This window comes from Hyaena hyaena, unplaced genomic scaffold (assembly GCF_003009895.1).
Source record: "Hyaena hyaena isolate Hyena2069 unplaced genomic scaffold, ASM300989v1 scaffold_780, whole genome shotgun sequence".
NCBI lineage: Eukaryota > Metazoa > Chordata > Mammalia > Carnivora > Hyaenidae > Hyaena > Hyaena hyaena.
This window is the reverse complement of record NW_024081410.1, coordinates 111,027-134,946: the sequence shown is the minus strand read 5'-3', so window position 1 is coordinate 134,946 and position 23,920 is coordinate 111,027. Positions and strand designations below refer to the sequence as shown.

Sequence of the window (23,920 nt, the reverse complement as noted above, 5' to 3'; positions counted from 1 at the left end):
CCAGGGGTTGGCCTCTCTGCCCAGCCCCGCTTGGCTCCTCACCTGGGGTGTAGCCAGGGCCTGAGTGGGTGCTGTGGAAGACAGAGACGACAATGGAGGCCTCCTTGGGGCCTGACTCGTTCTCCACTCGGCAAACGTATTCTCCAGAGTCAGCTGGAGAAACCCGGGGAATCCGTAACCGGGAGCCATGCACCTGGGACAGGGTGGGACGCAGGTGGGTGAGGGTGAGGAGGGGCTGCGGTCGCCACTCCCTCTGAGCCTTAGTGAGTCATTCATCGAGCTCTCACTGGCTCCACTCTTCATGGCAGAAGCTGGAGAGGCAGGGAAATAAGGGCTGGCCATCGTTGGTGGAGCGCATCCAGGCCGTGCGAAGCCTCTGCCTATCAGGACCACCCCCAGCTCCCCCGCCACAGGCTCCAGGGCCCTCTTACCTGGCTGTGGGGAGGCAGGCTGCCCCCTCGCTTATACCACTTGATGGATGTGTGGGCCAGGCCGGTCACCACACAGTTGAGGTCCAACGTCTGGCCTTCAGTCACCGAAGGCGATGAGGACTCGATCCTGACTGGCGGGGAGCTGGCACCTGAGGTTGGGGCCAGAGGCGGGCTGAGTAGGCCTCGGGGAGCCCTGGCTCGCCCTCCCCACTCCTCCAGTGCCCAGAGGCCCCGCACCTGGAAGGACAACCACTTGGATCCGGGCCTGCGCCGTGCCCGCGGGGCTGCTGGCCACGCAGAGGTAGAAACCGGCGTCAGCAGCCGTGATGGCCGGGATGAGCAGCGTGGCGATGTCTGTGCGCTCGGACCGGGCCTGCCGCACGGGGGGAAGGGTCAGCCGCCCCAGGGGGCGAGGCAGCCTGGCAAGGGCTGCCAGCAGGGATGAGGACAGGGGTAGTTGGACACGAAGGTGGGCAGAGCCAGGCGGCTGGCTAAGCAAGAGGCCGGCAGCTGCCACCTGCCAGCGTGTGCTGAACAGGATGTGTGAGCAGGCTGCCATCTTGGAAGCAAGGAAAACCAGAAGGGAGAGAAGACTTGGTAGGAAGTGGAGACGGGAATGGAAGGTGGCAGGTGCTGGGACCCTGCTGAGCCTGCTGTCCGGCCCAGACAGAGCAGACAGAGTTCCTCACCTGTGGGGGGAGGCTGCCCCCTTCCTTCCTCCAGGTGATGGTGGCACTGGGCACACCTGCGGCCCTGCAGTACAGCCTGACGGTGCGACCTTCGTGTACCTGAGTCCTCTCTGGACTCACCTGGACCCTGGGCCCGCTGCCCCCTGCACACAGAGGCCTGTGAGGACATCTCTCTGGATTGCCCTGGTGCTCCCAAGCTCCTCCCTCAGCCGCGCCCCCTCACCATGCACATGGAGCATGGCCCTGGCCACGTGCTGCCCGACGCTATTAAGGGCACGACACAGGTACTGGGCTTGATCTGAGGGCTCGACGGTTGGCAGGCGCAGGATGCCGCCGTGGATCTGTGCCTTCTGAGGGAGCTGGCCGCCAGGGCCCCCTAACAGAAAGGGGCAGCATCAGCACCCGCTGAGAGTGGCCAGGCCCTGGGGGCGGTAGACCCTGGAGCCTGGAGTCCCGCCCCTGGCCCCTCACAGCCTGGAGTCCCGTGCCTGGCCCTCCCCTCCCTCCCCAGCCTGGAGTCCCGCCCCTGACCACCCCGCCCCCCCCGCAGCCTGGAGTCCCGCCCCTGACCCCCACATCCAGGGGAGTGGGCCCCGCTGTCAGTCCTGCCAGGGCTTCACCTGTCCACTCGAGGGTGGGCGTGGGGCTCCCTGTGGCACTGCAGCGGAACTCGGCCAGCTGCCCGGGCTGCACGGTGAGCTGCGGTGGATGGATGGAGACCACGGGGGCGGACGGGGTGCCCGAGGCTGACGAGGGGGAGAAGAAGGAGAATGTGGTCAGGGTGAGGAGGGCCCCCCTTGCTGTTCTCTCTGCTTCTACTCCAGCCCCTCGTGGGCGTCTGTTCATAGAGGGGCCACAGGGAACTTTTAAAATGTCCACGGGTGCCAGGGGCGCCTGGGTGGCTCGGTCGGTTAAGCGTCTGACTTTGGCTGAGGTCATGATCTCACAGTTGGTGAGTTCGAGCCCCACATTGGGCTCTGTGCCGACAGCTCAGAGCCTGGAGCCTGCTTCAGATTCTGTGTCTCCCTCTCTGTGCCCCTCCCCCATTCACACTCTGTTTCTCTCTCAAAAAAAAACAAACAAAAAATAATTTTAAAATGTCCATGAGTTCTTGATACTTCCGCATTTAAGGCCCTTTGGTGGCTCCCCAGTGCTTTTAGAATAAAATCAGAACTCCCTGCTGTGATCCACCTCTGCCCACATCCTCAAGTTCCTCACCTACCCCCCCCTCCTCCATAGCTCCAGCCACGCTGGCCCTGCCGATCCTCAAACACATCAACGTTCTCCTGCTGCAGGGCCTTTGCACATGCTGGTTCCTTTGCCAAGAACACTCTACCAGCTCTTTAAGTGGCTGAACACTTCCTTCAGCTTTCAGCCCAGATGTCACCTCCTCAGGGAAGCCCTCCCTGACCACCTCATGGAAAGTAGCCACCCTTCGCCTACCTCATTGTCTATTCCTATCCCAGTCCTCATCACCATGTGAAATTCTGTTGTTTATTCATTTGTTCCCATGCTTCTTATCTCCTTATTAGAACACTCAGTGCAGGAGGGCAGAGCTCCTATTTGCCCCCCCCCATTTCTTCAGAGTCTAGCCAGGACCAAGCACACCCCCAGATGTTCACAAACTGTCAGCTGAATGAAGACATGGTTGCTAGTCCTGGTGGGCACGGGTGAAGGCCACGGGTGGCTGGGCCAGGTATGGAAGTGAATGGTGTACCTTGCACGTGCAGTGTGGCCATGCCCTGGTCCATGGCGAACATGTTGGAGCCAGTGCACACGTAGGTGCCCGCGTCGCTCGGCTGTACGTTGCGAATGGTCAGGATGCCGTTGAAATCCATGGCCCGGGCTGGCAGTTTCCCATTGTGCAGGCGGGTCCAAACCAGGGTGTAAGCAGGAGACTGTAGGTGGGGTAAGGAGGATGGAACGGAGGTCAGAGGTGAAGTTCGGAGACTCCAGGAGACAGCTGCCCTCCCCTGAGGTCCTGCTCTGCCCACCTTGCTCTTGGCCGTGCAGATGAAGGTGACGTCTGCCCCAGGGTGCACGCTCTGGCTCCGCTGCTCTTCCACCGTCACCGTGATGGGCTTGCTTGGGGCCTCTGTGGTGACAGGGGGGCCCCCATGAGCTGGGTGCTGGCCAGGCCCCTGTCCAGAGGCCACTTTCTGTCTCTCTCCATCCTCCTGTCTGCGTGTGGCTTCCTTCCCAGGCTAGCTGAGATTCCCCGTGTTCCCTGGTGCCTCCCTCCCTCGTGCGGGCCCAGCCCCCACGGCTTCTTCCTGCTGCCACCGAGCAGCCACAGGCTGTGATCCGAGAGCATCATGCCACGAGTCCAGGCTCCAGTTCATGATCACAGACCGCAAACTTGCTTTTAACGGTTTGCACTTCACTCCAGCTGAGCCTCTCTGTCTGGTTTGAGTTTCCAGCCTCCCCCAAAACTTCACACCTCCCAACCCCTCCACCCGCCCGCACCCTCTTCTCTTTCCACAGCTAAGGGCTTGGACTCACACTCGCTGAGGAAATTGAGACTACCAGTCAGGACCTTGCGCATCTTCCCAAATCCATCCACCTGGGCTCCCTCCTTCCTGGTCCCACGGGACGAGACCTTCCCCCTCCCCCCACCGCAGCCCATCACCCCAGCCCCGCCCTGCCCTTCCTCCCCTTCCGGAGGACCTCCTCCCAGGTCAGTGCACCCTCTTGCTACAGCAGTCCCTTGTCTCCCTCTCCATGGATCATTCTACTCCACAGACAAATGTGTTCCAGACTTTCCTACCTTCAAAAACATCCCCTTGACCTTATATTCCCCCAGCTACTGCTCCATGTATTGACCTTCCTTCAGAGCCAGGACTCTTTATTTATTTATTTATTTTAAGGAGGCTCCACATCCAATGTAGGGCTCAAACTCACGACCCTGAGTTTAAGAGTCACGGGGCTCTACCAACCGAGCCAGCCAGCTGCCCCAGAGCCAAGACTTTTGAAAGAGCAGACTAGTGGGGCGCCTGGGCGGCTTAGTCAGTTAAGCATCCGACTTTGGCTTAGGTCATGATCTTGCGGTTCGTGGGTTCGAGCCCCGCGTCGGGCTCTGTGCTGACTGCCAGCCCAGAGCCTGGAGCCTGTTTCAGAGTCTGTGATTCCCTCTCTCTCTGACCCTCCCCTGCTCATGCTCTCTCTCTCTCTCCTAGAAATAAAAACATTAAAAAAAAAAAAAAAGAAAGAGCAGACTATTCTGTCTACCCTAGGCTTTCCCCGCCTTTCGTTACCTCTCTCCAGTCAGGTTTCTACCCCTCCACTGAAAATGGCTCTTGTCAAAGATGACCTCCAAGGGTCCCCTCTCTGCCCGTGTCTAACTTCCCTGGGGTATGTGGTGAGGCTGACCACTCCTTCCAGGAAGCCCCCTTGACATACCACCTCCTCCCCTGCTCTCCTCCTATCTCAATGGCTATCCCCGCTTAGTCCCTCATGCTGCCTTCCCTCTTCACCTTGACATGTTCAAGCTGGAGTTGCAGACTTGTGATGCCCCTGACCTGCGTGTAGCAGGTGCTGTGAGTGTCCTGCCCACACGCCTGTCCTCGCGTCACTTCAGAGCCTGCCTGGCTGATTTCTGCCAGCCACTGCATTTCCGTGCCTGAGGTCTTTCTCAGGCCACCGGCAATTGCTATGTCTGTCCCCAAGGTGGTGCAGGACGCTGGGGGACTGGTGCATCAATCAGCTGGCCCTGGGGTGGGGGCTCCGAGGTGCATGTTTTACTCTAGAGTTTCCCAGAATGTCTTTGGCTACGTCAAACAACTGTCCCCGGTGGGAATGTGCTCGGTAACACATCCTCTGCGGGATGTCTTATCTTTCCCGCCTCACCTCACCTCCCACAGAAACTGCTGGCACACAAATCCTCATCCCAGATTCAGCTTCTGGGGGTGCCAGTGAAAACACCCTCCTGCTGAACCTGTTCATCTTGGTAAATGGCACCTCATTTGCCTGGCTGCTGGGGTCCCGACCCCTGGGCATCATTTTACCCTTTCCTTCTCTCTCAATGACCGAAATCAAGTCCTGCCAATTCTGCCTCTAAAACTAGCCTGGACTCCACTCCCTCTCCATCTCCGTGGCCAGCACCCCCGTCCATGCACCACCACCCCCTCCAGCGGAGGGACGTGCCCACTGTCTGTGTCCACAGTCCAGCCCAGCACTGACCGGCTGGGGGAGGGGTGGAGCAGGGACTCACCAGTGACCAGCAGCTCTGCCCGGCTGGTGTTGGCACGATGGAGATTACGACAGGTGCAGATATAGACACCAGCATCTGACGGCTGGACGCTAGGGAAGTGGAGCTCAGAGCCTGGCGGGAGGTGGATGGAAGCTCGTCAGCACAGACGCACCCCTTCTCCCTCCCAGCCCTGCGGTAAGGACAGGATCGCAGTAATCAGGTGTGTGCTTCCCCTCCCTCTGGGGTGGCTCCCAGGGCTGAGGGGCCTGGGGTCATGGATACCTTGATGTCGCTGCTGGGTGCTGGTAGGCAAGGGACGCCCATCCTCACGAGACCAGTAAAAGTAGTGGGGTGGGCTCCCACTGACCTGGCACCGCAGGGAGTGGGGGCCACCTTGGGGTACAATGCTCCGAGCCGGATGCACCTGGACCACCAGTGAGGCTGCATCTGCTGGAGGAAGGACAGGAGAGGCCATTCAGGCAGGAGGTCCCAGCATGCAGCACTGTGCCCGGTGGTCCTGTCTTCCCAAGCCGTGGCGTGCCCCCTCCTCAGCCCCATCCCCCGGATGAAGTAACTCTCACACCCCCTGGGCTCACTGCCTTCTCCGTCACCCTGACCCGGGGCCATGATCCCACTTACCTTGGGGCACGCACCGGCCCCCCTGCACATTGGGGTTACCCACGTAGCCTGGGGCACATCTGTAAGGAGGAACAGACCAGTTCTGTCAGGCTCCAGGCCCCAGGGCACTCAGTGCCTTATGGTGGACGTGGGAAGCCGAAAGTCCAGCTGGGGTGGGCTCAGTGTGGGGTGAGGAGGCTCACGACTCTGGAAGGACTTTAGAGACCAAAGAGGCCCCAACACAGGGCCTCACTGAGCTGAGAAAGGGGAGCCTAGGGCAATGTTAGCAGATTGGACAATGGGGGTAATAAGGCCTTTATTCTCCAGGGAAACATTCACTCAACAAGCATTCATTAAGCAACTACTACGCTCGGTTATGGAAACGTGACAGAACATGATGAAGTTCTCGCCCTTACAGAACTCATTTGTTGGGAAACCAGCAAAGAGCTATGTAAATGAGAAAGACGTGTGTGAGGGGCACTAACCGTGCCTGAGAGTCAAGAGGCTCCTCAGAGGATGGCACCGTTGGGCTGTTCTATACTCAGAGAGCCTATTATACTCCAGAGAACTCAGCACGGCTTATAATTATGTGTTTGTACGATTACTTGCTGCCCCGCCTCCTGTTACAGGTGACAGACTGCCTAAGGGCCGAGACTGAATCTGTTTTGTTCACCCCTTTATCTCCCTGGCACACTACATGGCCCACAGTAGGTGCTCAATAAAAACGTGCTGAATGCATGAATGAAGCCGAGCTTTGAAGGCCAAACAGGAGTTAGTGAGAAAGGGGAGGTTTGAGGGTGAAGAAAGTTTCACGTAGAGGGAACAGTATGTGCAAAGCCCAGAATGTCAAGAAGTCAAGAGGTTAGGCCCAGCTATGGTAGATTCGGGTGTTAAAAGTGGAATGAGCTTGGGCTTGGCCCAAGGGCGATGGGGAATCTTGGGAGGGTCTGGGGCAGGGGAAAGAAGTGATCCTGGCAGAGACCTCTCTGAGCAACAGCCCCAGGACTCTTACTTCAGAGTCTACCACATGGCCCCCTCCTCCACCCATCAGATTTGCAAACTTACTGCTCACAGTACTGGCCGGTGTAGCCAGGTTCACAGGCAGTGCAGCGGTACCCACCAGCTCCCAGGCTCTCACAGGTGCGGGAGAACCTGGGATCGGGGAGCGGAGGTCAGGCTGTGGGTCACCCACTCTCCACCCCGACCCTGCACTTCAGTGGTGCCTTCCACTCCCACACGGGACTCCTTCCTTGGGCCTTGAGTGGGGGCACCCACATGTTCTCTGGGTTGGTCAGTGGGCAGGCACAGGGCTGGCAGTCCTCAGGTGTCCCGGCTGTAGCATCCCCGTAGTAGCCAGGCGCGCACAGCTCACAGAATTCCCCAGCGGCGTTGTGCTGGCACTGCTGCAGGGCACAGGGATGTCAGCCACCCACCAGGTGGCAAAGTCTACCCCAAACTGTACAATGTTATAATCCCTGGATCTGGAATTTCCGTATCTGTGAGCCTATCTTAAAGAAATAACCATAGAAGGGGCGCCTGGGTGGCTCTGTCGGTTAAGCACTCCGCTCTTGATTTTGGCTCGGGTCACGATCTCATGATTTGTAGGTTCGAGACCTGAGTTGGGCTCTGAGCTGACTGTATGGAGCCCGCTTGGGATTCTCTCTCTCCCTCTGCCTCTCTGCCTCTGTCCCCACTGACGCACTCTCTCTCCAAATAAATAAATACACTTAAAAATAAGAGAAGGATGGTATTCTATTGTTCTGGCCATCCCACGATGCCTGCAGCCCCCCGGTGCCCACGGCTGGTTCAGGCACTTTGTCCCTGCCACCTCGCCCCTGGACCTAGGCCCACCTTACCAAGCCTGTCCCTCCCCACCTCCCAGGCAGCCCCGGTGCCCCACCCAGGCCCAGACAAACTGACCCCTGACCCTGCCCTGCTTGCGTCTTACCGAGCAGGCACCAGTCTCTGGGTGGCACAGATCTGAGTGGCCGTTGCATTCACACAGCTCACAGTGGCCGAGGTAGAGCCCACTGCCAGTGCGCGTATAGCCTGGGGCACAGTCCTGGGGAGAGAGGAGGGCCGGTTTCCATCTCTAAAGTGGTCCCATCTGGAGCCAACAGACCAGAAGCCTCTCTCTCCAGCCTCTCTCCACAGTCTAGACTCCCATTGGCTCTTGGTTGGGAAATCCCAGGCCTGGCCCTTCTCCCCAGCGTCCTTTCTCTGGAACCTTACTCCCTGGCTTTGTGTTCAGTTCCTCAACACTCTGGAAGCTGGGGCAGTATCTGTCCCCATCCTGCCCGGCATCTCCAGCTGCTCTGAATTTACTGAAATCATAGTTCACCCTTAATGGAGAACCCTTCTCCATTTCCCATTTTTGTTCCCGAAAATTCTTCTGAAGGGTCTCTACTGAAAAACTGAACTCCTAGATGAAAAAACACAGTTCAGAAGACCCAGATTTGGAATGAGCCCTTGGAGATCTTTACAACTACCTTACAGTCACTAAGTAAAGTGAAAGAGGCAGGCAGCTCACACACAATCGAGGAGGTTTTTACACATTCTGAGTGAGTAATCATGGGTTCTGAAAACAAAGAGTTTCTATTCACTACCCCTCCTTTGAAACCTCTCCAGGCCCCTCCCCCCGCAACCATTTCAAAGGGATGTTTACAAATCTGTTTTGCTTCACTGCAGAAAATGTGCCCACGGGATTATTCTGCTCTCTCCAGGGCTTCTCCTCCAAAATGTGTTAGATTTTCTAACTTCAAAGGATGTGAAGTTCATTTGTTTGGATTTGAAAGTCCTTGTGGCCACAGCAAAGGTGCACGGATGTAAAACTGCGGGGATGTGCACTTTGCACAGGGGAGTTCCTGAGTCTGGGCGCTGGCTGTTCCCACACTTGCCCTCCCTGCCGCCCACCTGGCATGGCAGCTCTGGCCCCTCCCCTTCCTTGATTCCCGCCCCCCCCCCCCACCTTCCTCAATTCCAAGTTCACTCATCCAGTGTTGACTGGTGGTCTGCTAATGTGCCTGGAACTCGGTGGCAGACAGTCAGCTCAGGCCCTGCCCTCAGGGAGTCCACGGTCTCCAGCCAAACCCTCCTGATGCTCTTGGGTTCTCTGCAGCCGCCAGCCTTCTGTTCCACCCCCACTGCCTTCCCTGTATTAGGGGTCCTCGTCTCTCCCCGACCTGTCTCATTCACCAGGGTGGAGAGGACTTTTCCTGACGCGCAGCACAGACCACAGCACTCCCCTCACAGCTGGGCATTCTCTGTTCCGGGCCCAAGGAAGCGGCCACTGCCCCCCACCCCCTGCCCAGCTTTCTGGGGGTGATCCTTCTGGATCACAGACTATTTCCCCATACATTCGTACTTGTAAGCTGCCCAGAACCCTACGCTGCTCCCCACTGCTTGCCTCCCTGGGGCATTTCTATGCTCTGCTTTGGCCCAGAAAAATACATGTCTCTGTATTGCCTCCCTGTCTCTAGGGGGCACCCTGGGAGCACGAGCTGGGTCTCAGCCTTGGAGAGCGCAGCCGTATGTCCTTGGGGAAGCCACTCGGCCTTCAGAGCCTCTATTTTTAAAAATCTGTCAAAAGGGGATAATTATACATCTTTTACGGGTATGAGGAAGAATAAATCAGATACTGCATAGTACATTAACGTTAGGGCAGAAGCATCTGGGTGGCTCAGTTGGTTCAGCTTGCGACTCCTGATTTTGGCCCAGCTCATGAGCTCACGGTTCATGAGTTCAAGTCCACGTAGGGCTCCAGGCTGGCAGTGTGGAGCCTGCTTGGGATTCTTTCTCCCTCTCTCTCTGACCTTTTCCCATTCTCTCTCAAAATAAACTTAAAAGAAAAGTAAAGAAAAGAAAAGAAAGAAAGAAAGTTGCTATTTAGATGCCAGAAAGGCTTTAAAATAATTAAAGTCATGGCAATAATCAGAGGGCATGGACACGGTAGCTGACCAGCTTGCTGAGCCAGCTGTACTAGAGCAGGGGTGTCTGGGCTGGCCACACTCACCTGGCAGGACAAGCCAACGTAGCCCGGGGGGCAGCGGCATTCTTCTACCTCCAGGGCCTGCGGTCCCTCCGGAGGCCCGGGCTGGGCGACCTCCAGGCTGACGGAGCTGATGCTGGCTGCCCGAGGCATCGAGGAGAATGTGGCCCGCACCAGGAGCTCATCCAGGTCAGCCAGCGCCATCAGGAGGTGCTCGCGCGTGGCCGGCTGCCCGTCAGGCCGGCGCCAGAATTCCTGGGCAGGGGACACAGCGGGTATGGGGGCGGGGTGTCAGGTCCCACGTGCTAGTCCTGCAGCACCCCCACCCCGACCCCTGGCCGCCAGCCACTGGTGGAGGACTGTGAGGGGAGGATGGGGGATAGGCTGGGGGCGCTGCTGTCGGGGGAAGCCCGTGTGGTCTCACCTCTCGGAAAATGATCTCGAAGCTCTTCCTCTCTGGGCCCTGCGGCTCTGGCTGGGAGGCCACCAGCATGATGTTGTTGCCCTGCAGAGACAGCGGCAGCATTGGGAGGGGAACTGAGGGGCTCCCACGGACAGAGGTGTCCTCCACCAGTGCCGGCCTCTCCATAACACCAACCTCCGGTCTGTGATCGTCCAAGCTCATGTGCCCAGAGGAATCAGGCACATGCTCACTGCCTCTCTCTCCCAGCAGCTGGGCCTCTGCCTGGGTAGTGTCTAACCCAACTGGGTGGGGTTCTGGGGCCTTAGACCCCCACCTTGTGCCAGGCCAGCCGAGTCCTGGGCCAACAGGATAGGGACAGGCTGCCTGCTGGCTTCCACCTTCCCCTCCTGCCCGCCTGGCTGGAAGCCACGTGCTCACCGTGATCTGGACGTCAGGGTCAGAGAGTGGGCTACCCTGCGCCCCCGCCGTGTAGGAGAGGGTGTATCGCAGCTTCCCGCCATAAGCCGCCACCTGCAAAGAGGCAAGCCCTGCAGTCACAGCCTGACCCTGCCTTCCTCCAGGGTGTGTGTGACCCTACTGGTGAGTGGGCGGAGCTTCTCAAGGCTTTTCTGCACCTGTGCTGTCCCCTCCACTCAACCAGAGGCCAGCGTGCATGGCCCCCGGTTGCCAGGGAGATAGGACATCTGTCCATTCCTTCATTGTCTTGGACCTGCTGGCGGTGACCCTGAGCAGCCTTGACAACTCAGCAAACAAGCTTCGAGTCCCTTTCCCTCTGAAGAAATTTCCCATAAAGTAGAGAGGGGTACTGATGGTGACCATTGTGAGCTTGCCGCAGAAGGTCCAAAAAGTTCCTGGCCGTGGAGGTAGGGCTGTGGGGGGTGCCTTCAGAGGTCTTGTCCCTTGGGCAGGTGGTTTTTGTCTGCTTAGAATCCATTTCCCTGATATTTTGCAAACTGCAGCCCTGGTTTCCTTTAAAGGAAACTACATGCAGGTCATGGGGTTTGAGAGCAGACGTGAGCCAGGTCCGGCCAATGTGCATTTTCCACCACCCTCTTCCACTCAATCAGGGATGGACACGTAAGCTTGGCACTTCTGCTCCTTCCACCGGAACAAAGATACTCCCTTTACTAGTCAGACTGAAAGCCAGAGAAAGACGCCAATTGAGATAAAAGCCCTAATGAGCCCCTGGACCCGGCCATGCCTGATACCAGCTTCCTCAGACTTTGTAGTTATAGAAGCCAATAGATTCTCTGTTGCATATGAACCAGCTTGACTTGGGTTTTCTATTGCTTGCAACCAAAAGAGGCTTGGTTCCTTAGGCTTTCTGCTGGGGGCTTCCATGGGGGCAGCCAAGGCCCCAGCTCTGCCCCAGGACTTCCCTTTCTCTCCTCTGCCACCACAGCAGATGGATGCTCAGACCACACTGCATTAGGACTAGCCCATTTGTTCATTTTTGTGTTCATTTATTCAGTGCCTACTGACTACACGCTAGAATTGAGGTACAGTGTCCTCAGGGTGTTTTCCACAAGCTCACGGTGAGGTAAGGGACTCTAAGGCATAACTAGGTAACCACGAAACAACTTAGCTTCCTGCCTGCTTTGGATCCCAGCAAGTTCATTGCCACTTCCAGGACCAGGCTGCAGGCGTGTGCCTCAGGGTGGCTCCCGGAGCAGACTCTGCAGTGTAAGACTGGAGTTCAAGTCCATCTGTACTGGTTGGACAGCCCTGGACAAGTCACTTAACCTCTCTGAGCCTTACTTTCCTCTTATGGAAATAGCAATAAAAATAATATTTTCCTTGAAGAGTAGCACAAAGGTGAAGTAACATAGGTTCTGGAAAATACTGCCTTGAGCCGAGTGCCCCCAGAGACCACAGCCTCTGTGATGACACCTGGCTGTGCCCTTGGCTTCAGCAGATCTTTCTTATCCTCATTTCCCCTGGACCATGCCAATGCTGTCCTATCTGCCTCTCTGAATGTTATTTTATTGCATATTATGTGTACTCTTAAAAGGTATCCTAGGGGCGCCTGGGTGGCTCAGTCGGTTAAGCGTCCGACTTCAGCTCAGGTCATGATCTCACGGTTTGTGGGTTCGAGCCCCGCGTCGGGCTCTGAGCTGTCAGCACAGATTCTGTTCTGTGTCTGCTTCAGATTCTGTGTCTCCCTCTCTCTCTGCCCCTCCCCTGCTTGCACTCTGTCTCTGTCTCTCGAAAATAAATAAACATTAAAAAAATTTTTTAAGGCATTCTAAATAGTTTTTGGAACAAGATGGAGCCAACGTCAATCTTAACGCTAATGCCGACGGTAATAATAATGACATTGATGATGCTGGCGATGACCGAACGACCAGGGCCAGGGTCGTCTTCTGCCCAGACACAACACAGCATACAGCAAGTGCTAAATTATGCTTCCTGAGGGAATGAATGCAGAACCAGCTAGGTCAGTGAGCTGGATGTGGGGTAAGGCCTCCTGGGCGAGACAGCTCCCTCGCCGGGGCTGTGGCCGCTGACGGGACACCAGGCAAGTCCCTTCCCCTCGCTAGGCCTTGATCTACCTGTCTGTGTCATAAAGGACTTTGACAAAGGGCTCTCAAATACTTTAGGATTTGAGGACACCCTGTTACCCCCAACTCCTTGTTACCTTGTTCCCCAGGAACGCTTGGGGCAGCTGCCAATAATAGAGGCTCCCAGGAAGCAGAGAGAAGCCTTCGTAGGAGAGAGAGAACTAGGACAGAAGGACAGGCAATGAGAGCTAATGGGGGGTCGGGGGTGGGGGGAAGAGAGCACAGCTGCAGCCCCAGCGGGACACACACACACACACACACACACACACCTACAGCCCCAGCTGGGACACACACACACACACACACACGTGCACGCGCATGCACACACACATATACCTACAGTCCCAGCAGGGACGCACACACACACAGAGCTATAGCCCCAGCGGGGACACACACACACACACACACACACACACACACACATACACACAGAGCTACGGCCCCAGCAGGGACGGACACACACACACACACACACACAGAGCTACGGCCCCAGCGGGGACACACACACACATGCACACACCTACAGCCCCAGTGGGGATACACACACACATGCACGCACACACGCACACACAACTACAGTCCCAGTGGGGATACACACACACACACATGCATGCACACACACACACACACACCTACAGTCCCAGCAGGGACACACACACACACATACACCTACAGTCCCAGCAGGGACACACACACACGCACATGCATGCACACACACACACAACTACAGTCCCAGCGGGCACACACACACACATGCATGCGCGTGCACACACACACACAGACCCTGGAGGGAAGGCCGGGTGGGGGCTGTGGAGGGACAGAAGCCACCAGCCCAACACTCAAGTCCTAGCCCCGCTCCTGGGACCTGTGGCCCCTCCCTGCATCCAGACGCCCCGGCTGCTCTCACTGGGGGTGGTTGGGTTGGTGTCCCCTCAAGTCCACCTCTTGGGGACCCCACGATGACTGACACGGCACACCAGAAAACATTTTGAAATTTAGTACGTATTTAAACACGTATTGGAAAATGTATTACTAGCGCGAATGAGGTGCTGTGTGATGGACTTAAAGAGAAATGTGAGGGGCGCCCGGCCGGCTCGGTCAGTGGAGCATGCAACTCTTGATCTCGGGCTTGTGGGTTCGAGCCCCGCGTTGGGTATAAAGATTACTTAAAAACATCTTTCAAAGATAATAAAATCAAGGGAAATGTGAAGTAAATCGCAGCCCAGGTAGTGTGCAGAAATGGCAGGGTTTGTGAAGTTGGTTCCGAAATAACTAAAGTCTAGAAAAAATGGTGGGTGGGGTCTCTTGGCGGCTGCCTTGGCACATACCTGAGAGCCTGCTGAGGAAGGCACAGAAGCTGAAAAGGAGGAGGAGGAGGAGGAGGAGGAAGGGGGGAAGGAGGAGGAGCGCAGAGCTGCTTGCAGGGCCGCGGCAGGCCGCAGATGGGGCAAGAGCCCCGGGGTGGGGGGATGGGGGTGGGCGGCAAAGCTGGAAAGGAGCTGCCAGATCTCGGCATCCATCCGCCTCTGGGCCTCATCCACCTGGGGGACCGGGAGAGGGAGGGCAGAGGAAAGGAGCAGAAAGGGACAGAAAAGACGCCATGAGGCCGGGCCTCCCGTCAGACGGCACCAGACCCAGCGAGCCACCTACTTCTGCACTATCTGTTCACAAGTGCCTGACCTTCTGGCCCTTGCACCTGATGTCTTCTTGCTCCTGAGCCTGGCGGGGCTGACCTGGCATGGGCTCACATGACTCTGGGGAGGAGCCCATACAGAGGACACGGCTCTGGCCGGCTCAGGCCCCCGGGGCATAATTTGTGGTGGGGGAGGCCGCTCCTTGGGCCTCACTTACCATGCGTGCCCATGGTTCCAGCCCAAGCCATTCATGGCTCTGGAATGTTTCTCACGGGCAACACTGGAGTGGACTGGGCGTCAGGCTGAGACCTAGCTTGGGGGCAAATGGCCCAGGAAGGCCAGGGCCTCAACTCAAGGCTCTTGCTTGAACTATATACTCTCTGGTCTGCATGGGGCCCCAGCTACAGCCTGCCCCGGCCAGGCCCTGAGTTACCTGGGATAGCCGCTGTGCCCGGCCCCTGCCCTCTGGGGGCCCCTGGGTCCTCCCAGCTGTCACAGCTGCCCGCAGCTGCTCCTCTGAGAGGGACGTGCGGTTCTGATGGGTGGAGGGCAGAGCCCAGCTCAGACCTCCCAGGGCCCCGGCGCTGGAGCCCTGGAGAGTGTCCTCTCCCCATGGATCTGGTCGCCAGAAAGGCCCACACTGACTGGGGAGGAAGATGCATACTCTGCCCTCCAGGCTGGAACCCCGGGGTTACACCGGGCTGCTGAAGGGACATGTGTGTGTGTGTGCGCGCGCGCGCGCGCACACACACACACACACACACACACACACACACACGGTTAGTGGAAGTTGCTCGGGAGGTAGTGCTAGGGTAACCTAGTGGGTGAGTGGTTTAGCATCAGGTTAGTTTTTCTGCCACCTTGGCCATCACTCTGGCCGCAAACAGCAGGCAGCGGGACCAGACCACAGAGCAGATGTGACGCACGCCGTCCCAGCTCTATTTCCTGGTACTGCGGGGCAGGGCCATCAGGCACCTGTCTGGGCTCATGCAAACCCACATTTCCTTGGGCACCGGGCGCTTCCGCATGCGGGACTAATGGCATCTGAAAACACCATGACCGTGTCGCATCCACTTCACACCCATTTTCACCACTCAGATCATGGGCCTACCTGGTGAGCCCGGCGCAACCGTGCAAAATACGCCTCCCTCTGTGGGGCACAGGGAAACGCCAAGAGAGGGAGTAGAGAGAGAGGTCTGAGAACTGAAGGCCAGAGCAGTAGGGAGGAAGACAGGCAAGCCAGGTGTGGAAGAACCGGAGTAGGGGGAAGGGACTGGAAGGCCAGCCTTGGGGGGAGGCTGGGATACTGGGGTCTGTCCAACGAAGAAGGACATGGCAGCTTGGGCTCTCCCCCTCCTGTGTCCCTGACCTCCCTGAGATCCTGCGAGAGGGGACACATCTGCTTGTTCACTGACCTCAGCTAGCAGGGGACTCCTGTACCAACACCATCTTTCCTTGGGCGCCATTAGGTGGCACTGGCTGCTCGCAGAACACGTCTGGGCAGGCTGCTCTGGGGCCCGTCCCTAAGACCCTGCGCCCCACGCCGCCACTGTGGCTCATCTCTGACCAGTGTAGGATTCAAGGCAAGCCTCTGACCTGGGTCTGAATGCCAGCACTGCCACCTTCTGGGTGTCACCTCTGTTCCCTTGAAGGACATGGGACAGTACTGGCGATTTATGACACGTACAAGCACTTGGAACAGTGCCCAGCACGGCGCGAGCTCAGTAACCATGACTTATAATCAGAGTTCGTCTCACGCCCGACACTGAGCACAGAGCACTGCACAGAGCACTGCACAGATGAGGGAACGCTGCATAAGCAAACGGGTGAAACTGAAACTGCCACATCTGTCTTTGTGTTCCCAGGGCCTCGCCTAGGGACCTGTTTGTTGCATGAAAGCGAATAACCATTAACAGGAAAGCGTTTCTGTCCTAGGCACCATCTCTCATCCTGCTGGTCACCCTGGGGCTGAGGTTTATCAAAAGGTGGTCATCTGGGAAGTAGCAGGGCCGGTTCAGGCGAGGCCTATCTGACCCCAGAGGCTGCTCGCCTAACTGCCAAGCGGCAGATGTCTGCCCTGAGGTCACCTTGCATCTGGGACCCACTGGCCCCAGGGCTCCGCAGGGGCTGGCTCAGAACCCACGGACTCGTGGACTCGGGAGGGCCTGCCAGCCCCCGGCACATCACACCTTGTCTCCCTGGTATGCCTCCGGCAGCTGCCAGTAGAAGGACTCGTGGCCAAGCTGGGCGAAGGTGCCAAACGAGAGCTGGGCACCCTCAGGCACGGGCTCCACGGTGAAGCCTCCTGTCAGGCGGCTGTTCCGCTGCGGGTTCACCAGGGCGAAGCCTTGGAAGTCCCCAGGGGCAAAGCGGGTGGAGATCTGGCCACAAAGAGAGGACAAGGAGGTCGGTGTGGGCGGGCCTGCGAGGGGGCAGCGGCAGGCGCCTTAGTGGGGGAGGGGCGTGGGAAGGCACTGGGGTGGGTCATGGGGGTGGCTAGGAGCAGGGCTAGAACAGGAATAACGGGGACGGGGGGCGGGGAGGACACTCGGGAAAGGAAAAGGTGCTGGGCTCAGTGCTGACACAAGCGATAATGGGGCCACGGGGAGGGTGTCCAGGTAGAAGCAAGGGTTGCAGACGGGCTGTGCCAGGGGCACGGGGGTGGGTGTCCTCACAGGCAGAAGGGGACGCCAGCTCTCTGACCTGCCCCAGCGATGACTCAGAGGGGCAGTGCCCGGGCTCTTACCAGGTGGCGGCTGTAGGATGAGCTGGCACACTGCTGGGTGACGCCCATGCAGAAGCAGGGCAGGCAGCCATCGGGGTTGCTGGCGCTCAGGTAGAAGTGGTGGGGCCGGCAGCGACTGCAGGTGAGGCCTTCTGCCTGGGCCTGCGAGGGCAGACCGAAGGGAGGGTGTGGGGAGACTGGGGGGCCTCCTGTTCCTCCAGGGGCCTCTGAGGCCAGCCTCCCAGCCACTTCCGGCGCAGCCTCCAAGTGAGGCCTGATCTCCCACCAGGCTCTGGGCAGCAGGGCAGAGATGGGCCCTTGGGTGAAGGGTGGTGGGGGCTCAGGGACAGCCCCAAGGGTACAGGGAGAGGGAAGGCCAGGCAACAACTACGGCTGTGATTTAGGGTCTCAGAGGGAGCAGGGGTTTGGACTAACCTTGCAATGGCACTGGCCAGCAGCGTCACACTGGCTACTGAGGCTGCCCTTGGGGTCACAGCCACAGCCGATTGGCTCTGGCCGTTGGCCATCTCCTGAGGTGGAGGGAAGCCACAGCTGGAACCTCAAAGCCCCCTCCACGCACCCTCACTTGCACCGCCCTCTGGCCATCAAACTCACCACCAAGAGAGGGAGGGAGTCTTTATTTCTGAACACCTACCAAACATAGGCATTATAGGCATTCATAGCAGGCCTCTGGAGTGGGTGGGCTTTTTACTATACCCATTTTACAGACCAAGAAGCTGAGGCTCAGAAAGGGAAAGTCACTTGCTGCAAGTCGAAGGAGAACAAAGGCCCTGTCCTACCTCCACCCCTTGGGGAGACAGGGTAGCCCGACCCCAGAGGCTCCCCCAACTCTACTCACTTTGGCAGGGCTGGCCCTGGCTGGGGTTACCATAGTAACCTGGAGCACACCTGGGGAGAAAGCATTAGATGAAAGGAGGGCAGAAGCACAGAATCGTGGAGAGCCTGCTGTGAGCCCAGGACTGTGCTGGGGGCCCTATATCGGACTCAGATTGGAATTAGACCTCGGTGTTGGAAGGAATCAGCCTAACCCACCCATTTTACAGACAGGTAAACAGGTGGGAGAAGAAGAGCAGGGACTAGGCCACAGAGCCCATAGGTGAGCCCCATCAGGCCTTGAACCCAGGACCTTTAGCAAGAATGAAGGGTTTTCAGGGTGCCTGGGTGGCTCAGTCAGTTAAGCATCCAGCTTCAGCTCAGGTCATGATCTCACAATTCACGAGTTCGAGCTCTGCGTTGGGCTCTGTGCTGATAGCTCAAGAGCCTGGAGCCTGCTTCAGATTCTGTGTCTCCTCTCTCTGCCTCTCCCCTGCTTGTGCTCTGTCTCTCTCTCTTATTAAAAGATTTTTTAAAAAAGAATGAGGGGTAGTCTGGGAGGTCGCTGGCCTGGTTAGGGCAGGGGGTGCTGGCGGCTGGAGGTGAACTGCAGCCCTAGATCTCTCAGGGAGGATAGCTGGTGGTCTCCTGGGGGCCTGCGTAAAGGAGTGTGGGGGGCTTTTGGGGCAGCCCCTCCTGCACCCTCCGCACCCTGTCCACCACCTGCCTCACCTCTCACAGTGACGCCCGCTGTGGCCTGGGGAGCACGCATCACAGGTGGGGTGGCCGTCTGTGTCCAGAAAGCAAGTATGGGTGGCCCTGACAGTGTGGGGGGCAAACAGTGAGAAGGTCAGCAGCCCTTCCTTGAGGACCAGGGCCGAAGGGAGAGGAAGAGTGGGCACGTGAAGCATATGCCAGGCACCGCGCTACGGTCACCTCTCACACGAGTGGCCAAGGTGGGGTGTATCATCATCCCCATTTCACAGATGGGGAAGCTGAGGCCTAGAGAGGGAAGCATATCTTATACAGAGTGATACACTGAGGAAGCGGCAAGGCCAGCATCTGACCACTGCCTCTCAGGAGGGGCTGGGAAGAGGGGAGTCCGGAAGCGGGCAGCGGACATTTCAGGAAAGGGCAGGTACAGGCAGGAACTGGACGCACTGGCCACCAGCGGGGGCTCCATAGCAAGGGCACGGCTGGCAGTCCTGGGGCGTTCCCCGCTGGGCATCCCCATAGTATCCTGGTTGGCACTGCTCGCACTGAGGGCCCTCCGTGTGGTGCTGGCAGCCCTGGAGAGGCAGAGCGCGGGCTGAGGCTGAGCCCCTGGGGCCACGGGTCCCTGGGGTAGGTGGGAAGGAGGGCGGCACTCACCTGGCAGGCACCTGTTTCGGGCTCGCAGATCTCCGTGTGGCCGTGGCAGCTGCAACGTTCACAGGTGCCCAGGTAGAGTCCGCTGGGCGTGCGTGTGTAGCCTGTGTCACAGTCCTGGGGGGGGGCGGGGGGGCAAGAAGATGGCCGAGGGAGCGGTGGGCGGGGCGTCCCATGGGGGCGGTGCCCACTGATTGGCGGCGGGGCTGGGATGGGCCTGGCGAGGAAGGCGGAGCCAAAGGGGGAGGAACCAGGAAGCACCAAGGAGGCAACTGGCGGGCGGGTGGGTGGAGCCTGGCGCTCACCTGGCAGGATGGGCCGCGGTACCCGGGTGGGCAGGTACACTGTTCTACCTCCAGTGCGGGGTCCTGGCCGGTGTCCTCAGGCACAGCCACGTCCATGCTGATACCAGAGACCCTGGGAATGACAAGACCCACTAGCAATGAGCACACATTCTGTGCCAGGCGTGCCTGGAGTCCCGAGTGTGATCATGTCGATTGTGTCGTTAATCCTCCCAGCAGCCCTGCTGTTGATGTTGCTGGGGCGCCGTCTGCATGCCCAGCTGGGCGTCCACACCCCGGCTGCTGCAAGAGCTGTGGCGAATGGCTGATACCTGCAACCTTCCCCATCGAATGAGCCTTCCTTCGTCCGTCTGTCCTTCCCTCGCCCTCCCTCCCAGGTTTTCACTGTGAATTGTGTGCACCCCAATCTCTATCTCAGGCTTTGCTTCCAGGGAACCCAACCTAAGACAAGCCCCATGAGTCACTGTTATGTCCCCATTTTACAGATGGGGAAAATGAGGCACAAAAGGCCAGTGGTAGAGCTGGCCCCTCTGTCCTCCCGCCCTGGCCCCCAGACACCTGCTCTCAGCTGGCCGCTGGCTGAAGGACGCCTGGATCAGGAGGGTGTCGATGCCCGCCAGTGCCATCAGCAGGTGTTCCCGTGTGGCCGGCTGCCCATCAGGCCGTTGCCAGGCTTGCTGCCAAGGAAAGGACACGTGTGCCGCAAGCCCTGACATCCTGGGGTATTGATGCCCCTCCCCACGCCAGGCCCCAGAGAGTGCTGCTCACCTCCCGGAAGGGTACAGTGAAGGTGCTGGGCTGGCCGGGGCTGGGTTCCTGGGAAGTGTGATGCTCTAAGACAATGCCATTGCCCTGCAGCACCACCATCGGCTGCCCGTGCAGAGGCGTGGAGCCAGGCTGGGGCCGCTGGGTCACCGTGAAGTGCAGCTCTCCTCCATAGGAGGTCACCTGGGACACGGGGTGGACAGGTGCTCGGCTGAGGCCCCACTGTCCTGACATGCCACTGCTCCAGTCGCGTCTTCCACCTTTCCTCCCAAGGCACCAGGACATTCTTGTTTCCAAGCCTCGGACAACTTTCCTCTTCCCACCCCCTGCCCACCTTGTCCCCGCGAAAGCGTGGGGGGAGGCTCCAGAAGTAGGGTCCGGAGAGGAGGTTGTGGAAGGAGGAGAAGACCAGTTCCCCGGGCATGGGTGACGAGATGCCCTCGCTGGTGGTGTGGGTGCCTGCGGCGTTGGTCAGGCTGAACTGAGCGGGCTCCTCGGAAGCCCCGTGCACCTGGGAGCAGGAGAGGAGGCCGGAAGGGAGGCTGAGGTCTGGGACTGGCACGTGGTCCCCCCTGGACTCAGGGGTCCCCGCTCTCTCCCTGCCCAGCCACCCTGCGTAGGTACCTGGGCGCGGCTCCAGGAGGAGCTGGTGCACTGGCGACTGACGCCCATGCAGAAGCACTTGAGGCAGCCATCAGGGTTGCGGGCGCTCAGGTGGAAAGAGCCGGCGACACACTCATTGCACAGACGCCCCACCACGTTGTTCTGCAGGCACAGAGCTGGGAGCTGCAGGATGGCCCACGGGAGGGGCTGCCTGGAGCTTCCAGCCTAATCTGCCCACACTCTAGATGGGGACCCAAGGCCGGGAGAGCCACGGAAAGAGCACAGGGAAGCAGGGTTGTCACCGTGTGAGCAGTAATTCCCAATTAATGGGAGTGTCTGCCACCAGTCTTTTTTCCCTTTTCTTTTTGGGGGCTAGGGGGCTCACAAATACATTTAAGTTTGAAATACAACAACTTGGTTAAAACAGTCACTGCTACTATTTATGGAGTGCTTCATGCACTGTGCTAGTTCCTATTCAACCATCATCTCACTTAATCCTGCTAAGTACCTTAAGTATGTGATACCTCCACACTTCACATGAGGAAACGGAGGCTCAGATGTGGGAAGTGATTTACACAAGGTCGCTCAGCTTGCTAATCTAGCCTGGGACTTAAAATCAGGAGTGCTTCACTCCACAATTGGTCCAGCTCCTCCTTCCACTGACACTTGATTCTCCCAGTCTTTTTTTTTTTTAATTTTTAATTTATCTTTGAGAGAGAGATAGAGACAGCATGAGCAGGGGAGGGTCAGAGAGAGAGGGAGACACAGAATCTGAAACAGGCTCCAGGCTCTGAGCTAGCTGTCAGCACAGAGCCTGACGTGGGGCTCGAACCCACGAATGTGAGATCATGACCTGAGCCGAAGTTGGACGCTTAACCAACTGAGCCACCCAGGCGCCCCTTGATTCTCCCAGTCTTAATGCAAATAATTTCCCTCCTCTGAGCCTCCATTTGCTCATCTGTAAATTGGGGATGTAAATTTCTGTAAATTTCTCTCATACCCATATGGTCATGTCAGTGTGAGAATGCAAAAGCAAAGGTACAATGCAGATACGACAGTTGCCTGAAGAAGCACTGGCAAAGGATCTGGGACTTGAACCCAGGTTACCCGACTCTCCAGCCAAGGTTCCTTCCCGATGCCAGGCCACCTCTCATGAGGGGACGACTAGTCAGCCAGGCCCATCAGCCTCTGGCTAGGCCACCACCCACCAGCCAAGGAGCTATGGAGGAGACGGAGCCTCCTCTCTCCCTCTCCCAGCTGCATGCCCGCCGGAGTCCCCGGGGTGGGGGAGGGGAGGGCATGCGTACCTTACAGCGGCAGGCCTCCCCGGAGGTCCCCACGCTGCCTCGCTCGTCACAGCGCACAATCTCCTGGTCTGCAGGCACAAAGTGGGTGTTGGCAAGGCAGGTGGGAATGGGATGGACCCAGTATGGCCAGACAGGTGACAGAGTTGGATGCCTCCCCAGGGATGCCGGGGTTTGGGCCGGGCTCCAGGACCGGGGCCTGGCGGGCAGCCAGGGGAAGTGCCAGGTGACATGGTCACTGTGATACTCACTGCTGGGCCTGCATTTCCCGCCTGGCTGGATGGGGTTGCCTACATATCCAGGGGCGCAGCTGGGGGAGAGAGGGAGGGTCCTCAGTGGCACCTCCATGTCCCCACTCCGCACAGCCTGCACCCCCCGGTCCTGGCTGGCTCTTCCTCACCTCTCACAGCGGCGGCCTGTATAGCCTGGGGCACATGCATCACACGTGGCCTGGCCATCCGTGTCCAGGAAGCAGGTGTCTGAGAATCTGTGGGTATCAGGTGGCAGGATGTGGGGCAGGGCTGCCATGATGGGCGGGGGTTCACACTCCACCCGAGGAAATGACTGCTGCCCGCATAGCAGCTATGAGACGTGATGTCGCCTCTCTGTCCATCATTTCTCTGCCCATCTGTTCTTTTTTTTTTTTAAGGTTTTTAAATTTTTTTATTTTTAAGTAATCTCTACACCTAACAAGGGGCCTGAACTTACAACTCTCGGATCAAGAGTCACATGCTCTACTGACTGAGCCAGCTAGGTGCCCCTGTCCACTTATTCTTGATCTGCAGCCTCAGAGCAATACTAGAAAGACAGACGGGCCCATAATATAGGGAAGAAAGCTGAGGCCAGAGAGGTCAAGTGGCATCGGTGAAATTCAGCAACGAGGTGGATTTGACCCAGGTATCCCACCTCCTTGCCCAGAGTATGTCTGTACAGCCTGCTGTACGGCCCACCCCCCACTCGCCACCATATCTGCCCCCCACCCCCTCCCACCCCGAGCTGGGTCTGACCTGCGGGGGGCATCGATGTAAGGGCAAGGGCAGGGGCGGCAGGCAGTGGCAGTGGCCTTTGTGGCGTCCCCAAAGAAGCCGGCCTTGCACTTGTTGCACTGTGGCCCCTCTGTGTTGTGCTGGCAGTTCTGGGAGGAACGGGAAGGAAGGGTTCAGGTTGTACAGAGCAGTCCCTCTGCCCCACACCGCACTCCGAGGGTGGCCCTTTGAGGCTAGCCTGGCCTCCTCCACTATATGCTGGAACTATTCCACAGCTGTGTAGACAGGAGAGCATCCAGCCGCATCCTGATGGGGAGCTCATCACTTCTCACGGGCAGCCTGTCCCCTAGGAGGTTCTAAACACCTGCTTTATCCTGACTTAAACCCACCTCCCTCTTCTAATCTGCACCCACTGGCTATTTCAACCCTCTGGAATCTGTTTCTTTCATCTTACGGGGCTCTTGAAGAATTTGAAAATAGTAGTTTGAGCCTTGTCTTC

The 23,920-nt window shown here is 58.2% G+C and overlaps 1 protein-coding gene across 3 annotated transcripts in view; it reads right to left on the bottom strand.

Annotated features, from left to right (window-relative positions):
* Window positions 1-23,920, bottom strand: part of HSPG2 (heparan sulfate proteoglycan 2) — a 99,120-nt gene that overhangs the window by 25,899 nt on the left and 49,301 nt on the right. For 2 of the 3 annotated variants that reach the window (XM_039218771.1, XM_039218773.1), the window contains exons 18-50: window positions 23,443-23,570; window positions 22,836-22,922; window positions 22,687-22,745; window positions 22,439-22,506; window positions 21,153-21,293; window positions 20,863-21,039; window positions 20,532-20,711; window positions 20,322-20,440; window positions 19,767-19,878; window positions 19,465-19,578; window positions 19,255-19,382; window positions 18,826-18,912; window positions 18,119-18,168; window positions 17,695-17,789; window positions 17,281-17,421; window positions 16,724-16,915; window positions 10,757-10,849; window positions 10,340-10,420; window positions 9,940-10,170; window positions 7,876-7,989; window positions 7,203-7,330; window positions 6,993-7,079; window positions 5,949-6,007; window positions 5,592-5,759; window positions 5,331-5,441; window positions 3,115-3,215; window positions 2,838-3,018; window positions 1,741-1,866; window positions 1,344-1,496; window positions 1,121-1,263; window positions 669-804; window positions 432-580; window positions 43-193 (exon numbers count right to left, since the gene is read on the bottom strand). In XM_039218771.1, the coding sequence (XP_039074702.1) occupies window positions 43-193; window positions 432-580; window positions 669-804; window positions 1,121-1,263; window positions 1,344-1,496; window positions 1,741-1,866; window positions 2,838-3,018; window positions 3,115-3,215; window positions 5,331-5,441; window positions 5,592-5,759; window positions 5,949-6,007; window positions 6,993-7,079; window positions 7,203-7,330; window positions 7,876-7,989; window positions 9,940-10,170; window positions 10,340-10,420; window positions 10,757-10,849; window positions 16,724-16,915; window positions 17,281-17,421; window positions 17,695-17,789; window positions 18,119-18,168; window positions 18,826-18,912; window positions 19,255-19,382; window positions 19,465-19,578; window positions 19,767-19,878; window positions 20,322-20,440; window positions 20,532-20,711; window positions 20,863-21,039; window positions 21,153-21,293; window positions 22,439-22,506; window positions 22,687-22,745; window positions 22,836-22,922; window positions 23,443-23,570 (4,090 nt within the window). The remainder of the gene's footprint in view (window positions 1-42; window positions 194-431; window positions 581-668; window positions 805-1,120; window positions 1,264-1,343; window positions 1,497-1,740; window positions 1,867-2,837; window positions 3,019-3,114; window positions 3,216-5,330; window positions 5,442-5,591; window positions 5,760-5,948; window positions 6,008-6,992; window positions 7,080-7,202; window positions 7,331-7,875; window positions 7,990-9,939; window positions 10,171-10,339; window positions 10,421-10,756; window positions 10,850-16,723; window positions 16,916-17,280; window positions 17,422-17,694; window positions 17,790-18,118; window positions 18,169-18,825; window positions 18,913-19,254; window positions 19,383-19,464; window positions 19,579-19,766; window positions 19,879-20,321; window positions 20,441-20,531; window positions 20,712-20,862; window positions 21,040-21,152; window positions 21,294-22,438; window positions 22,507-22,686; window positions 22,746-22,835; window positions 22,923-23,442; window positions 23,571-23,920) is intronic. The other variant, XM_039218772.1, reaches the window with a different exon arrangement.